At 40.8% G+C, this 17,163-nt stretch overlaps 1 protein-coding gene across 4 annotated transcripts in view; it reads left to right on the top strand.

Annotated features, from left to right (window-relative positions):
* CAMSAP2 (calmodulin regulated spectrin associated protein family member 2) overlaps positions 1 to 17,163 on the top strand; it is a 116,866-nt gene that overhangs the window by 9,466 nt on the left and 90,237 nt on the right. For all 4 annotated transcript variants that reach the window (XM_025404264.1, XM_025404290.1, XM_025404271.1 and 1 more), the window contains exon 2: positions 12,595 to 12,854. In XM_025404264.1, the coding sequence (XP_025260049.1) occupies positions 12,595 to 12,854 (260 nt within the window). The remainder of the gene's footprint in view (positions 1 to 12,594; positions 12,855 to 17,163) is intronic.

Below are 17,163 nucleotides of genomic sequence, written 5' to 3'. Positions count from 1 at the left end.
CTCTGTCACCCAGGCTGGAGTGCAGTGGCCGGATCTCAGCTCACTGCAAGCTCCTCCTCTCGGGTTCACGCCATTCTCCAGTCTTGCTCTGTCACCCAGGCTGGAGTGCAGTGGCCAGATCTCAGCTCACTGCAAGCTCCTCCTCTCGGGTTCACGCCATTCTCCTGCCTCAGCCTCCCGAGTAGCTGGGACTACAGGCACCCGCCACTTCGCCCGGCTAGTTTTTTGTATTTTTTAGTAGAGACGGGGTTTCACCGTGTTAGCCAGGATGGTCTCCATCTCCTGACCTCGTGATCCGCCCGTCTCGGCCTCCCAAAGTGCTGGGATTACAGGCTTGAGCCACCGCGCCTGGCCTGATTTTTTTTTTTCTTAATGTATAGGCTCCCATCTCATTTTATCTGCCTTGCAATTTATTTGTTGGGTAAACCAGAGTATTTGTCCTATAAAGTTTCCTACAGTTTGGAACTCCATAATATTAATAAGTTTCTCTTTGTCCTCTGTATTCGTTATAAATTGATAGTTAGATCTAGAGGATTGAATGCATTCAGGTTTGAATTTTTTTTTTTTTTTTTTTTTAGTATACTTTATAGGTGATGTGTATTTCTACCACGAGATACTTAATGTCTAGTTTTCTCTCTGTCATGACTTCTGTATTTATTAGCTGGAATGCTGTTTTAAAAATAAATTTCCCTTTATTATTTGATTACCCTGAGTGCTGTGTGGGAAATTACCTTGATCCAATGGTAGCCTCTAAGTACATGCCATACAAAACTAGCCTGGAAGTCACAGAACAGAAAGCTCACAGAACAACTTAAAATGCCCAAACTCTGTGATTTGTTAAATCAGTTTTTAGAGAGAAGCAAGAGGAAAGAGATAGGATGAGATAAAACACTTAGGATAGGGTGCAAACAGGGAGGAAGGACCACACTGCCTGAATCCTGCAGTATATACATTTCATATGTCCTCTCTCTACTACATTAGCCTTCTCTGCTGATAGTGTGGTCACCAGGACCAGAACTGAGGTTTGAACAAAGAGGCCCACAGAGACACAGGCCAGTGCCACACACTTGCTCTATTAGACATGGGACAAGAAAGCCTGCCACAGCTGTAGCTTGCCATAAGCCTGATGATAGCCATGGGCTTTGTTTCTTGGGCAGAGGACACATGGGCCAGACTGCTCATCACCAATGGGTAGCTGAATTAAGGACTCATGAATATTGTGCTCATGTGTTCATTGACTCTTGTTGTTTAGTGTCATGCATATTTACTATGTCATGAATATTTAGTACTTAGTATATTTAGTGTATCATGAATGTTTAATACATAGGTGCCTCATAAATATTAGGTATCTTGTTTTTTCCACCCCTTTCTATGTTTAATGTATGTGTGCTATTAACTGCTTACCTTTATTTAACAAATTCTGTCAATTATATGTTAACAAACTTTTAAAACTAGCTTCTTATCTATACTTAAAATATCTTCGAACATTTCATCTACATTTTACATGTGTATTCATCTTTATTTATAATAGAATTGAATAGTCTCAAAAGTAAAATTTTATTACATTGAGGTACAGGGACAGCAGAATAAATGCTATATTCTTTCTCTTTATGAGGGGGAAATTGGACCAGACAGAATGGATCACTGGCCCCTGAGAATCTGAAAGGGGGTAAAGAATAGGGAGAACATTCCAGAGAATGTGAAAAGGCTCTGGAGTGGAAGAGAGCATGGTTTCCAGGAACTGAATGTGACTGGCAGGGATAAGATCATTCCATTCTTGTAGGCCAGAGGAAGGATTTTAATCCTTAGAGAAGTGAGAATTCATTGGAAACCCTTGGGGATGGGGGTGGTATGCGTGACATGACCAAATTTGCTTATGGGAAATAAGCAAATTCTGGCTATAGTAGAGAATGGTTTGGAGCGGGGAGCAGAGTGAATGTGGGAAGACACAATTCGGAGTAAATGTAGTAATTAAGATAAAAAGTGCTGGTCGCCTGAACTAGGGAGAACCAGAACCTGGAGTCTTGAGATTGTGAGAAGGGGAAGACTTTAGACTGGATTCTGTAATGGATTTTATTTATGGGTTGAAGGAGAGGGAGGCATTAACGATGACTCCTAGGTTTCTGACTTGTTCAGCTTGATGGATTGTGGTGTACTTTATTGATGTAAGGAACACTGAAAGATCATCAAGTGTAGGATAAAAGATTGGTTTGGGGCATTTTGAAGTTTTGTAACTTTTTCAACATAATTTCAAATGTGTAAGAATAGTATAAAGAATTCCCAAATACCCTTTATCCAGATTTACCAATTGTTAATGTTTTGTCCCATTTGTTTTATTATTCTCTCTCATTCCTTCCTACCTCCCACACAAATGCGTGTGTGTGTGTGTGTGTGTGTGTGTGTGTGTGTGTGTGTGGAGAGAGAGAGAGAGAGAAAGAGAAAGAGATACGCGTTTTTTGTTTTTTTTTTTCTTGAGACAGAGTTTTGCTCTTGTTGCCCAGGCTGCAGTGCGATGGCGCAATCTCGGCTCACTGCAAACTCTGCCTCCCAGGTTCAAGTGATTCTCCTGCCTCAGCCTCCCAAGTAGCTGGGATTACAGGCACCTGACACCACACCCAGCTAATTTTTTTTGTATTTTTAGTAGAGATGGGGTTTCATGATGTTGGTCAGGTGGTCCACCTGCCTCGGCCTCCCAAAATGCTGGAATTGCAGGCATGAGCCACCGCACCTGGCCTTTTTTTTTTTTTTTTGAGACAGCGTTTTGCTCTGTTACCAAGATGGAATGCAGTGGCACAATCTTGGCTCACTGCAACCTCCAACTCCCAGGGTCAAGGGATTCTCATGCCTCAGCCACCCGAGTAGCTGGGATTACTGGCATGTGCCACCATCCCCAGCTAATTTTTGTGTTTTTAGTAGAGATAGGGTTTCACCATGTTGGCCAGGCTGATCTCGAACTCCTGACCTCAGGTGATCTGCCTGCCTTGGCCTCCCAAAGTGCTGGGATTGTAGGCATGAGCCGTCGTGCCCAGCAATGTATATATAACGTGTGTGTCTGCACATATATATAGGATATAAATATATATAATATTTCTGAACCATTTAAGAATGTGTTAGGAGATATTGTACCCCACACTCCTTCAGTGTGTATCTCCTAAAATGAAGGATAGTTCCTGAACATAAGCTTATTTAAAAATTGGAAAATTTAACCTTGATGTGATATTATTATCTCATTCACAGCCCATATTCAGATTTGCCAATTATTTTGAAATTCATTATTGCTATTTTATTTCCCAATTCAGGATCATGCTTCACATTTAGTTGTGATGTCTCCTAAGTCTCCTTTAACCTGGAATAGTTCTTCACTCTGCCTTTGTCTTTCATGATATTAACACTTTTGAAGATGGAACACCAGCCTGGGCGTGGTGACTCACCCCTGTAATCCCAGCACTTTGGAAGGCTGAGGTGGGCTTATCACTTGAGGTCAGGAGTTCGAGACCACCCTGGCCAACATGGTGAAACCCTATCTCTATGAAAAAATACAAAAAATTAGCCAGTGGTGTGTGCCTGTAGTCCCAGTTACTTGGTCTTGCTTGTGGTCCCAGCTACTCCGTAGGCTGAGGCAGGAGAATTGCTTGAACCTGGGAGGTGGAGGTTACAGTGAGCTGGCATTGTGCTACTGCACTCCAGCCTGGGCAATAGAGGCAAAACTCCGTCTCAAAAAACAAACAAACAAAGATAGAGCACCCTTACCTGTGTGCTGGCTGGGTATCAAGCCCCTTCCTTAGGCATGGTCTTAGCTCTTGGCTAACTTTTGCCTTGTGTGTCTGGTATAAGCAGCCAGTTCTCTGCAGGAGCTGACTGGGTGCCTCCTTCTGTGTATTCCTCTTCTCTACTCTGGAGTGTTGCGCCCTGATTTAGCAGATGTCCCCCTCCACCCTTGGTCCAAATGACTGGGACAATGATGAGATACTTACACGGGTGCTGGTATTGGTAGGAATACCTAGACAGTAGGAAAAAAACAAATTACACAAGAGTCCTGCCCTCAGACAAGAGCTGATGGAGACTAGGAACTGGAGACCATCTCCTAAACTCCTACTACTTCTGCCCTCTGGTGCACCCTATCTTTTGGCTTTCTTCCCTCTTTCCTACTTCCCTTCTTCCCTCGCTTCCATTCACTCTTCCCTGCTCCTCTCTGGCAGACCCACCCCTCTACTCCTCTTGCTTGTCACTGCCATTACCACGACCACCAGTTGTCTCTCTGTCAGCAGATGTGCGCTGTTGCCTCTCTGCACAGCGCCATCCCTGCATTCCACAGGAGACTTGAGCAGGGGTGCCTGAGAGGTACCCAGAGACAAATCACTTGGCAGCCAGGCAGCCCCAGAGCAAAGATATGCAGACAGATGAAAGTCTCCTTACCACCACTTCTTCCAAGATCAGAACAGCTTGACGTACTCCCTCATACACAGTGATGCCAGGAAGGCAGGGGAGGCGTGGGAAGTCTTCCTTCCCAGTACCGCAAAATGTCTGAGCATTATGTTGATTTTTTTCGTTTATTAAAATGTACTTTTATAAAAACAATAGGCCTGTTATTTTATAGAATGTCTCTAAATTTGGATTTGTTTAAGGTTTCTTTATTCAAATTTGATAAGGTTCAAGTTATAGAAGCCTGGTAGACTACTGCAGAAGAGATGTTGTATTCTCAGTAAATCATATCAGGGGACACATAATGTTTGTTCCAGTATATGTGATGTTAACTTTGATCACCTGGTTAAAGTGGTATCTGCCAGTTTTCTCCATTATAAAATTATTTTCCACTTTAAATTAGTAAGTAATTTATAGGGAGGTAATTCAAAATATCCTGTTCATTAAACTGTTACCCACCATTTTAGAATCCAATAATGATCTTTCTCGAACCGATTATTGCTGTTGATTACTATCCTTTCTTCCATTTATTTGTTGATATTATACCACAAGAAAGAGCTTCTTTTTTTTTTTTTTTTTTTTTTGAGATGAAGTCTGGCTCTGTAGCCCAGGCTGGAGTGCAGTGACGCAATCTCCGCTCAGTGCAAGCCCTGCCTCCCGGGTTCACACCATTCTCCTGCCTCAGCCTCCCGAGTAGCTGGGACTACAGGCACCCACCACCATGCCCGGCTAATTTTTTGTATATTTAATAGAGACGGTGTTTCACTGTGTTAGCCAGGATGGTCTCGATCTCCTGACATTGTGAGCTGCCCACCTTGGCCTCCCAAAGTGCTGGAATTACAGGCATGAGCCACCGCGCCAGGCCGAAAGAGCTTCTTTTTTAATGTGTTATTTATTTGTGTCAGGATAGACTCATTGATGCATGTTTTATTCAGTGGGTTATAATTCTTTATTATGTATTCTGATGTTTACATTTTACCAGTTTTAGCCAATGGCATCCCCTTCCATCTGGATCCTATGTTCTTTTGACATGGCTCCATTATTTGTTAGCATTTCCTTACTTTCTGGCATACACACAAAATAAAGATGTTCAAAGCATATCTTGTACTTTCCCTGCTCCAGGCCTGGAAACATTTCTTCAAGGAACCCTGTTGCTTTTGGTGGGAAAGGTATTAGAAACCAAGATATAGCTGCTAGGCTTATTGCTAACAGTGTTACTTAGTAGACAGATAGCAAACACACACATATACATAGTGTATAGCTAAATTTATTTCTTTTGCTATCCATGTTTATATAAAGAAATATGTATCTGAGACATCATGTATTTATACTGACACTTCCCATTTCAACCAGCACTACAGAGTTCATTCTAGTCTTTCCTTTTTCCATATTTGTAACTCCCCTGGTCACTGAGAAATCTGGCTCCCATTTTGAGTTAGGTTTCTTGGTGACATCCAAGTGAAGAGCTGAGTAGGCTGATGACTTATAAAGATCTGGAGCTCAGAAGTGGTGCTTTGGCCTCATAGGGTAATGGGAGGAGTGGAGGTGGTAATTTAAGCTCAGGAATGCTCTACCACACTTACCACGTTGTTTGGTAATAATGTAGAGGGGAGGGAGCTAACTTTTAATTGGTACCTTCTTGGAAGGCAAGGCTCTATGTGCAGGTACTATACAGTCTTTGGTAAATATTTGAGTGCGTACTGTGTTTCAGACACAGTTCCAGGTACTAGTGACACAGAACAGATAAGTATCTTGCTCTCCTTGAGGTAACTTAAAGTGAGAGGAAGTAGAAATAAAATATTATGGGATAGTAATAGTTGTTACCTAGAGAATTAAACTACAGTGAGTGATTGGGTGGTCATGGAAAGGGTGTTGAGGAAGTTACACTTAACTGAGATCTGAATGGAAAGAGCCAACCATTCGGTTAAGGGGAGGAACATTAGAGGCAGAAGGCCTCTAGTGCACGGGCCAAAAGGTCTGAACCTGGCATACTCTAGCAACAGGAAGAGTTGGGTGTTTGGAACATAGTGGCCTGGGGAAAGTGGAGGAAGTTGAGGTCAGAGTAGGAGTAGGCAGCACATTTGTGGAATATGGAGAAACTAAAACTCAGAGAAGTTACTGAACTCAAGATCCCATCAAGTAAATGGCTGGGCTGGGCATGGTGGCTGGTGCCTGTAATCCCAGCACTTTGGGAGGCCAAGGCGGGCAAATCATCTGAGGTCAGGAGTCCAAGATCAGTCTAGCCAACATAGTGAAACCCCATCTCTACTAAAAATACAAAAAATACCTGGGTGTGGTGGCACATACCTGTAGTCCTAGCTACTCGGGAGGCTGAGGCACAAAAATTGCCCGAACCCAGGAGGTGGAGGTTGCAGTGAGTCGAGATCGTGTCACTGCACTCTAGCCTGGGCGACAGAGTGAGACTCTTTCTCAAAAAAAAAAAAAAAAAAAAAAAAGTAAGTGGTAAAATTAGGACTCCACCAGTTCTTTTAAAATCTAAAGCCTATACTTTCTCAAAGCCCAAATTTTTACCAAATTTCAGAATGAATGTAGGTAGTGAATGTAGGTAAACTGAAAACATACTTGGTTTTGAGAGGGATTGCTATCACAGAAATTAAGTGTGGCCCAGAGAAAACTAAAGTTTCTCAAAGCATGTACAAGGAGTAAATAATGATTACTAGCGCAGAATCAGGTAGTAAACTTGAGGGGGAAATTTGAAACCTGGGAGTACTTTCAGGAAAAGGCTAGTGACTAGAATTTTTTTTTTAATAACATTTTTATTTATTCATCAAATCTTTCCTTACCATGTACCAGGCACTGAGTTAGGCCCTGGTGATTCTTATCATGGTAAATAAGGCAGACATGATCCTTGCCCTTTGGTCATGTATTGGAGTATTCATATCAGTACATGCTTGTCAACAGTGGGTTTAAACTTTTTTTTTTTTTGCGCCATTTTGATAACTTTCTTTGATACTTTGATAAGTATCTTGCTCTCCTTGAGGTAACTTAAAGTGAGAGGAAGTAGAAATAAAATATTATTTTATGTACTTTGTATTATTTTAAGTACTATGAAGTTTTAAATGTTATTGATCATCTTTATGTCTTTTGGTTAATTTCAAGTTCAGAGTCCGTGGCTTACTTTTAATTGGAGTTCTTTGAAACTTAGAAGTTCTATAATAGTAATTACTTTAGAAACTATCTTTAGATTTGGAAAATAAGGTGATATGCCTATGATTTAGTGTGATGATATTTCTGAAATGTACTCCCCTCCTGCTTCCTGCCCCTTTATTGCTTTAAATAAATCTGTGTCACTTGCTGGAATGTGGATGCAACTGGTAGCTAACCCAGTTTTATAGAAAATTGCCTTGAGCAATACTGTCTCTATTCCCTCTACCTGTACCTCAGGCATTTCAGGTGGATGTCAATTTCAAAACTTAGGTCTAGTCAGGATTTACAGTAACATGATTAAGTTATGTTCTGCTTAAGTCGTGGTGTACAAAAAAAACTCATCTCGTATCCTTTGCAGTTCTAGCAGTGGTATGTCACTCAGCCGTTCTGTCAGTATTAATTTATTACTTTTTGTGTTCTGGAGGTTAGGGAGAGAGTGAAACCTCTTATCTTTGATTTTGCTGTTTATTTTCTAATATACTGTTTCAGTTAATTTTTTTTTTGAGACGGAGTTGTGCACTGTTGCCCAGATTGGAGTGCAGTAGCACAATCTCGGCTCACTGCAAGTTCCGCCTCGTGGGTTCACGCCATTGTCCTGCCTCAGCCTCCCGAGTAGCTGGGACTACAGGCACGAGCCACCACGCCTGGCTAATTTTTTTGTACTTTACTTAGTAGAGACGGGGCTTCACTGTGTTAGCCAGGATGATCTCAATCTCCTGACCTCGTGATCTGCCCGCCTCGGCCTCCCAAAGTGCTGGGATTACAGGCGTGAGCCACTGTGCCTGGCCAGTTAATTTTTGTTTAACGTGGTACAATTCCAAACTTGAAAAATAGTCTTGTACCATTGGTAAAATGATACACACTTTTGAAGTTTTCTCTTAAGTATATTTAGCTCTTGAAGACTTGTTTTTAAAATGACCTATTTTATATTCAGTATGAAGTTTTACATTCTCTTGAGGGCTGAAAAATCTGTTTTTGTTGTATTCTTGAAACAGTCTTTGATTGGCTATGGATCCTTTCCCTTTTCCTTGCATTGGGGTCTTTTTAAAACTTATACTTTCACAACTTAGGTTAGTGGGTATGTTAAATGGAAGCAACCCCTGGACTCTTGTCTTCCACCTTCCACCCTTGTGATCTTGGCACATCATTATTATGTTTGAGCCTGTTTAGCAAGATGGTATAGAGCTATAATTCTGTACTTATCAGCTATGTGCCCCTGGGCAAGATATCCTTTCTTGAGTTCCTTATCTGTAAAATAGGGTAAGAGGGTTGTCAGGATTAAATGACAGAATGCATGTTTAGGACTGTGTCTGACACGATGTTATAAAGGTCATCTATGAAAATGGATGTAAAGGCAGTAAATAAGTGCTAGGTGGATATGTAGGTATGATAGATAAATTTGTAATCCTGATAATGAGCATTTACTTTTCACAGCTAATATTTAAATGCCAAATAACCTATATTAGCCATTTTTTATTGATACAGGAAATAAGAATCCATTATTTATACATTGTATAATAGTTATCTTAAAATCAAATAATTTTCCTTTTACAGCTGTTCTACTAATAGTTTCTGTTTATTTCCTATAATACTAAAATGTGAATACCAGCACTATATTCTGCAATTTAAAACGGAGCTTCACCATCATGCTGAGGCAGCTATATTAAGTTTAAGGCTGGCTCACTGCTGGGTAATGCAGCTATGAAGAAAGGAAAGTGTTTTCAATTATTAAATGAGGATGATATTTTTAGATGTCACCAGAATCCCAAATTGATACATCCACTGTTGACCTCTTTCCAGAGTCCTATATCTCCAGCTGCTTATTGGATATTTCCACTTGGATATTTTTGCTATTGTTTCAAACTCAATGTCTAAAACTGAGTTTTCGATCTTGCTTTTAGAATTGGTGCTGCCTCTGATTTTCATTTTCCTGTTAGTGATATTACTGTTTCCCTCGTAGTGTAGGCTTGATTATTCTTGATTTCCATCTTGACCCTCTCTCTTTGCTTTATTCCTGGGTACTTTTTGTTTGTCTTTAGCAGTTAGTCTCTTATGTCCTGTTCTTTCTGTTTTCACTACTGCCTTTCAACTTCATTTCCTTATATCTATATGGTAGTTTTTTATCTCTGATTTTTATAGCCATCAATGTTAAATACCAGATTGTTCTAAAACGTCAGTCTTAATGTGACACTGTCCTGTAAAACTGTCAGCACCTCCTTGTTAGGTAATATACAAAGGCCTCATGTTTAAAAGATGAATATTTCTTTCAAGTCCTCATCACCAACCTCTCCCATTCCAGCTCTGCCTCTTACTGCTTTCCCACATGAACTCTTCTCTCCACCCAGATTGTTCAATTTGGTGTCTCTTCACATCTTTTTTCCCTACTCTTTCTCTCCTCTCTCTCTTTATGTTTAGAAAGGCTTTTTTTTTTTTTCTGACTAATATTCTGCTTTTTCCTGCTATTCTATTTTTTTTTTTTTTTTGAGATGGAGTTTCGCTCTTGTTGCCCAAGCTGGAGTGCAATGGCGCAAACTGGGCTCACTGCAACCTTTGCCTCCCAGGTTCAAGCGATTCTACTGTCTCGGCCTCCCAAGTAGCTGGGATTACAGGCGCCTGCCATCATGCCTAGCTAATTTTGTATTTTTAGTAGAGAGGGGTTTCATCAAATTGGTCAGGCAGGTCTGGAACTCCTGACCTCAGGTGATCTGCCCGCTTTGGCCTCCCAAAGTGCTGGGATTTACAGGTGTGAGCCACCGTGCCCCGCCTATTCTATTTTTTTTTTTTTTTTTTTTTTGAGACGGAGTCTCGCTCTGGCACCCAGGCTGGAGTGCAGCAGCACGATCTCCGCTCACTGCAATCTCCACCTCCTGGGTTCACGCCATTCTCCTGCCTCAGCCTCCCGAGTAGCTGGGCCTACAGGTGCCCACCACAACGCCCGGCTAATTTTTTGTATTTTTAGTAGAGACAGGGTTTCACTGTGTTAGCCACGATGGTCTCGATCTCCTGACCTCAGGTAATCTGCCCGCCTCGGCCTCCCAAAGTGCTGGGATTACAGGCGTGAGCCACCGCGCCCGGCCTCAACTTTTTTAAAGATGAAGTTTTGTCCCCCGCACTGTGATGCTCCCACTTCTGAACTCATAAGTACTTAATTGTTTATTTCTTTCATTTGGTGCTTAATAATTTCCTGCTTAGTATTGTCTCTAATTTCTGAATTGCTTAACTCTACCTCTCTGTCTGTTTAGAGTTTTGTAAATTACTGGCTCCTTGAGGATGAGGGTTATTTCTGATTCCTTGAATTCCTTTGAACCATGCTAGTATAGAAAATGAACACGCAATAATTATTACAATATTGTGTGAAGATATTTTTCTAAATAGTAGGAACTTTAAAAAAACTTTAAATTGCTAAGGAGTATATTAATGCTTTGTAAACAAATTTTTCTTTCTTTTTTTTTTTTTTTTTGAGACAGAGTCTCGCTCTGTCACCCAGGCTGGATGCAGTGGCGTGATCTCGGCTCACTGCAACCTCTGCCTCCTGGGTTCAAGCGATTCTCCTGCCTCAGCCTCCTGAGTAGCTGGGATTACAGGTGCCCGCCACCACGCCTGGCTAATTTTTTTATTTTTAGTAGAGATGGGGTTTCACCGTGTTAGCCAGGATGGTCTCGATCTCTTGACCTCGTGATCCGCCCGCCTCGGCCTCCCAAAGTGCTGGGATTACAGGCGTGAGCCACTGTGCCTGGCTACAGATTTTTCAAAGTACCAGTTTTGGTTAGTACTGTGGCATTATTGCGCTTATATTAAAGCTGCCTGTTCAGGAAACAGCTAAGATCAGTGATGGGATGGCTGGCTTCAGAACCTCACTTTCTACGGAGAAGGCAAGTGAGGAACTGGCTAGGTCTCAGGACAGAGCTATCAGGTTCTATAATTGTAGCTCCATGTTAACCTCTAACTCAGAAGCCCCACCTCTGGAGGACGTACCTCATCCTTGTCCTGCTTCAATGAGAGGCATAGAGCCCAGGTAAGAAATGGAGAGAAGGAGGAAGAGATGCAGGGTAGATTAGGCAAGAAAATTTGTAAAATAATGAGAAGTATTTTGTTTCTCTTGTTTTGGTAATTTTGCTGCCATCAAATACAAATGCTTTTGCTTAAGTTGATTTGGGAGCAGATATTGGGAGAGTGGGAATGGACATTGGAAGAGTGGGACTTGGCATTCTTAAAGGGTTGTGGTTAGCAGGAAAGAGAAACTTTGGAGGAGATTTTGGTTTCCTTCCCATCTCCCATTTCTAAACTACTACTTATATTTTAGCCAAACTTGTGAGTTGGGTGTCCAGGAAGTCTTTTTCAGGTAGGATGGGGAGTGGTCGGTCAGTGGTAATGTGACGATATCAGTGTTTTACTAGTGTAAGGGATTTTTAAGAGTAGCTCTCTCCTAAACAATAGCTATAATTCTTTCTCAGTAGTGTCAGCAAGCTAAGCACTAAGGGAGAGATGGCAGGGGTCTTGAGGCAAAGAGATAGAATAAGTTAGGCAGTCTCTATTCTGCAGCTCATTAGCTGTAAAACTTTGGGCAAATGATTTTGTATTCTCAGGTGGCAAGGACTAGCAGTCTCCTGAAACACCTATTGTGGTGCATTTCCATGTTGAACGCTTGCCTGTGAGGAGTGTCATTGAAATTAGGTTTTAGGAATCTTATAGTTCATTCTGTAGATTTGACTATGAATGTGGGAATACTTTCCCAAGAGCCACTAGACTCAGAAAACTTTTCTCCTTGTCTTGTAGTCCCTTTTTGGAATATACTCAGAAAATATCTTCTGTAAAGGAAATTTGTATCTTTTTCTCATTCCAGGTTATATGTCAAGGTCTAATGAATCATCTTTTCAGTTAAAGGGTTATTATTATATTTTTAGAGGGAATCTTAAATTCTGTGACATAAATAATAATTATTAAATAAATTCTGTTTCTTTTATAAAAATCTTGTAAGAGAATTTTTTCCATTAATCTTTATAGAAAATGTGCCAGAGGAACTTCGAGAACCATTTTACACAGATCAGTATGACCAGGAACACATCAAACCACCTGTTGTTAATTTGCTTCTGTCGGCTGAACTATACTGTCGTGCTGGGAGTCTCATTCTCAAGAGTGATGCTGCAAAACCCCTTTTGGGCCATGATGCTGTAATCCAGGCTTTAGCACAGAAAGGTCTTTATGTCACTGACCAGGAAAAATTGGTAACTGAACGAGATCTCCACAAGAAACCCATACAGATGGTGAGTCTTTATATACCCAAGATTATTTTAAGTTTGAAGTGTGTACTTTTGAGTGTGAATGATACACTGTAAAACAGAGGGAAATGTTTTGAAATTGGATTGTGTTTTTGCCTAGAGTTTAAAAATCATCTTTTTCTTAACCTTGTTTCCAAATGAAGGAAGATTTTAACTATTTTGGAATGTTTGGTGCCATCTAATACCTCAGAGAAACAACTATATAATTTCCAACTATCTTAATGTAATTTTAATTGAAAAATTTTATTTTTTCCATCGTAGAGACTAGCTAGAAGAGATGGAAAATGCATCCTTGACTTTATCATTAGAAAAGAGTTGAGATTAATAAGTACTCATTTATGGCCGGGCAAGGTGGCCCATGTCTGTAATCCCAGCACTTTGGGAGGCCAAGGCGGGCAGATCATCTGAGGTCGGGAGTTCGAGACCAGCCTGACTAACATGGAGAAACCCTGTCTCTACTAAAAATACAAAATTAGCCGGGCATGGTGGCAAATGCCTGTAATCCCAGTTACTTGGGAGGCTGAGGCAGGAGAAAGGCTTGAACCCGGGAGGTGGAGGTTACGGTGAGCTGAGATCGCACTATTGCACTCCAGCCTAACAAGAGTGAAACTCTGTCTCAAAAAAAAAGCTGATTTACGTACTTGAATAACTTCTTGGTAGATTTCTGCATATCAGATATTTTCGTTTATTTAATAGCTTTGAACTCATTCTTGTAGAAAACACACAGGTGGCCTCTAAGCTGGCCTGGGACAATCACGCAGGAACTCTCTCATAGGCAGTCTCAGGAGACATAAATCTAAATGTTTAAGTTCATTGTATGCTGGTTCAGTCCATTGTACTGCTTTAGCTTGAGTTTCACAAAATGTGGACATCATCAAGAATAGTATTAGAAAGAAAAGTGGTTTTTCCATACTCGATTAAATCATGTCATGATTTAATCAAAGAGTAGTAGTTTTGCTTGGGAGGAAGGTAAGGGGTATATGTAGAAAAGTGTATTATAAAATTTATGAAATTACGAAATTTAGGAAGAATGAACAAAAAAATTAGTTTATAAAATTTATTACTAAATGAGGTGATGACCTGTTTTGTTTTCTGCTTTTTTTCCTTCTTTAAAGTAACTCTTAATATTTCTAAGTAATGGAAAATAATGTATTGATTAATTTAGTTAATGAAATTTAGTTATAGATTTACAGTACAGTTATTAACAATAACTCGCATGTGGATTATCCAGTATGAAATTGTCATCTTTCATTGATAGCTCCAAAATCACCTTATAGTTACCCTCTGACTTTGGCATACCTGCTTTGCATACATATCATATGTGAACAGTTTGCCTATGCCAGGGACAAGCAGAATCTACTTTGGTGTCCTTATCAGTGTCTCATATTCATCTCCCCCAGAATCACTCCCCTAGTTGGATGCTCCAGCTTCTGATTACTTCTGCTTCCATTGTTTGAAGGCCAAGTGGATAGTTAGAAAGCACATCCATGACTTTCTGAAGCAGCATTTGCTTAGTTGCTCTTCTTTCAGATACAGATATATATGTCATAGATAACCTACTTATCCTTAGAGTGTCTATTTTAGATCCTCTAATAAGAATGAAACAAACTTAACATGTTTTCTGCATTTTTTTTTTCCAGTGTAGTTTGTATGTGTGAAATACTTGGACAATTAATTATAAAATAAGGGATTTGGTAGACTGCTGATTGTGTTACTCAGGTTTCTTTCACACTTTATTGATCCTGCTGATAGCTTTGAATGTATTTTAATAGTATTTAAGGAATGTAGTGTAAATGACATAGAATCTTTTTTTTTGGTCTTAGATGGAGTCTCACTCTGTTGACCAGGCTGGAGTGCAGTGGCGCGATCTCTGCTCACAGCAACCTCCGCCTTCTGGGTTCAAGCAATTCTTGTGCCTCAGCCTCCTAAGTAGCTGAGATTACAGTTGTGCATCACCATGCCCAGCTAATTTTTGTGTTTTTAGTAGAGATTGGGTTTCACCATGTTGGCCAGGCTGGTCTTGAACCCCTGACTTCAAGTGATCCTCCCACCTCAGCCTCCCAGTGTACTGGGATTACAGGTGCACAGCATGGCCAACATAGAGGTTTTTTTTGTTTTTTGTTTTTTGTTTTTCTTCTTTTGAGACGGAGTCTCGCTCTGTCGCCCAGGCTGGAGTGCAGTGGCGTGATCTCGGCTCACTGCAGGCTCCTCCTCCAGGGTTCACGCCATTCTCCTGCCTCAGCCTCCCAAGTAGCTGGGACTACAGGCACCCGCCGCCACGCCCGGCTAATTTTTTGCATTTTTATTAGAGACGGGGTTTCACCGTGTTAGCCAGGATGGTCTCAACCTCCTGACCTTGTGATCCACCCGCTTCGGCCTCCCAAAGTACTGGGATTACAGGTGTGAGCCACCGCGCCTGGCCCCAACATAGAATTTTTATCTCTGGTTCTAGCTTCTATTTGTGGATTGTTAGAACTTGAGAACTTGAGGCTGGGCGTGGTGGCTCACGCCTGTAATCCCATCTCTTTGGGAGGCAAAGACTGGTGTATCACCTGAGGTCAGGAGTTCGAGACTAGCCTGGCTAACATGGCGAAACCCTGTGTCTGCTGAAAATACAAAAATTAGCTGGGCGTGGTAGTGCGTGCCTGTAGTCCCAGTTACTTGGGAGGCTGAGGCAGGAGAATCTCTTGAACCTGGGAGGTGGAAGTTGTAGGGAGCTGAGATTCCGCTACTGCACTCCAGACGGGGTGACAGAGTGAGGCTTTGTCTCAAAAACAAACCAACCAAAGAACTTGAGAACTTCATATTTGCCCTACATCATCTTAACCCTTTGCAGTGTCACATTTACTAACCTGTGTTTTAATTGTATACTTTCAACTTTTATCACAATTTGATTTAAAGTTTTCCAGTTGCTGTGGCATTTTGATTGATGATATTTAATATAACTATTTTCCTGAAACCTGCATGAGAAAATTTCTCAGATTACTAGTAAAAAGTTGTTCCTTAAGAAACTATTTTTTTGGCCAGGCGTGGTGGCTCACGCCTGTAATCCCAGCACTTTGGGAGGCCAAGGTGGGTGGATCCACGAGGTCAGGAGTTTGAGACCAGCCTTGCCAACATGGCAAAACCCCGTCTCTACTAAAAATACAAAAATTAGCCAGGTGTGGTGGCGGGCACCTGTAACCCCAGCTACTTGGGAGGCTGAGGCAGGAGAATCGCTTGAACCTGGGAGGCGGAGGTTGCAGTGAGCTGAGATCGTGCCACTGTACTCCAGCCTGGGTGACAAGAGCAAGACTCCATCTCAAAAAAAAAAAAAAAGAAAGAAACTTTTTTTAAAGAGTAAAGTAAGAGTTAATTTAAATTATCAGTTTTTTTTCCTGCTTTTTGGGAAGTATCATGAAAAATAGTGTGTTTAATTGTACTGAATATATTGCCCCCGCTCTTCTACTTCTAAATTATCTTAAATTTGGGATATTTTATTTCTGTATGCCAGCCTTTTGGGGGGAAAAAAAAGTGTGGTGGTAGCAAAAGTATCATCCTAATTTTTCAAGAAACAATGTTAGTACTAATTCTTTTTCATCAAAGTCTCAGTATAAAACTTCCCCCTGAAATAATATATATGAAGACAGTAATCTTTAGAAGAATTTACACCAGACTGTTAACTTTGGTTTCTTCTGTGAAATGGGATTAAATAGGATTGGAGAAATAAATGGTAACTTTCATTTCTTATTTGATATAATTCTGCACTATTAACATTTTTATATGATTTTGCTGTTTTAAAATTTAAAATGTAGAGAAGAAATTTAAATTCAAATAGAAATTATCATTATCTGAAATAACATGCCTTGTATGCATACTAAATATTTCTGATAGTTAAATTGTTAAAGAGAAATAAGTATCCTGCATTTAGCCTTTAAGCAGACGTAGGAAATAAGAGTAAATATTAAAGACCTCTCTAAATGGTTAAATTCAAATATCCTGTAAATGGCAGTTCAAACCTGTAAGGTATCTTTTCTGTAGTTCTTTTAGTAATCAATCTTTAAAAAGAAAAGATGTGGCCAGGCGCGGTGGCACATATCTGTAATCCCAGCACTTTGGGAGGCTGAGGTGGGTGGATTACCTAAGGTGAGGAGTTCGAGATCAGCCTGGCCAACATGGTGAAACCCCATCTCTACTAAAAATACAGAAATTAGCTGGGCGTTATGGCAGGCGCCTGTAATCCCAGCTACATGGGAGGTTGAGGCAGGAGAATCGCTTGAACCCGGGAGAAGGAGGTTGCAGTCAGCCGAGATTG

Source organism: Theropithecus gelada, chromosome 1 (assembly GCF_003255815.1).
Source record: "Theropithecus gelada isolate Dixy chromosome 1, Tgel_1.0, whole genome shotgun sequence".
NCBI classification, from domain to species: domain Eukaryota; kingdom Metazoa; phylum Chordata; class Mammalia; order Primates; family Cercopithecidae; genus Theropithecus; species Theropithecus gelada.
Note: the sequence above shows the minus strand (reverse complement) of the source record. Positions and strands in the feature narration are given on the sequence as shown.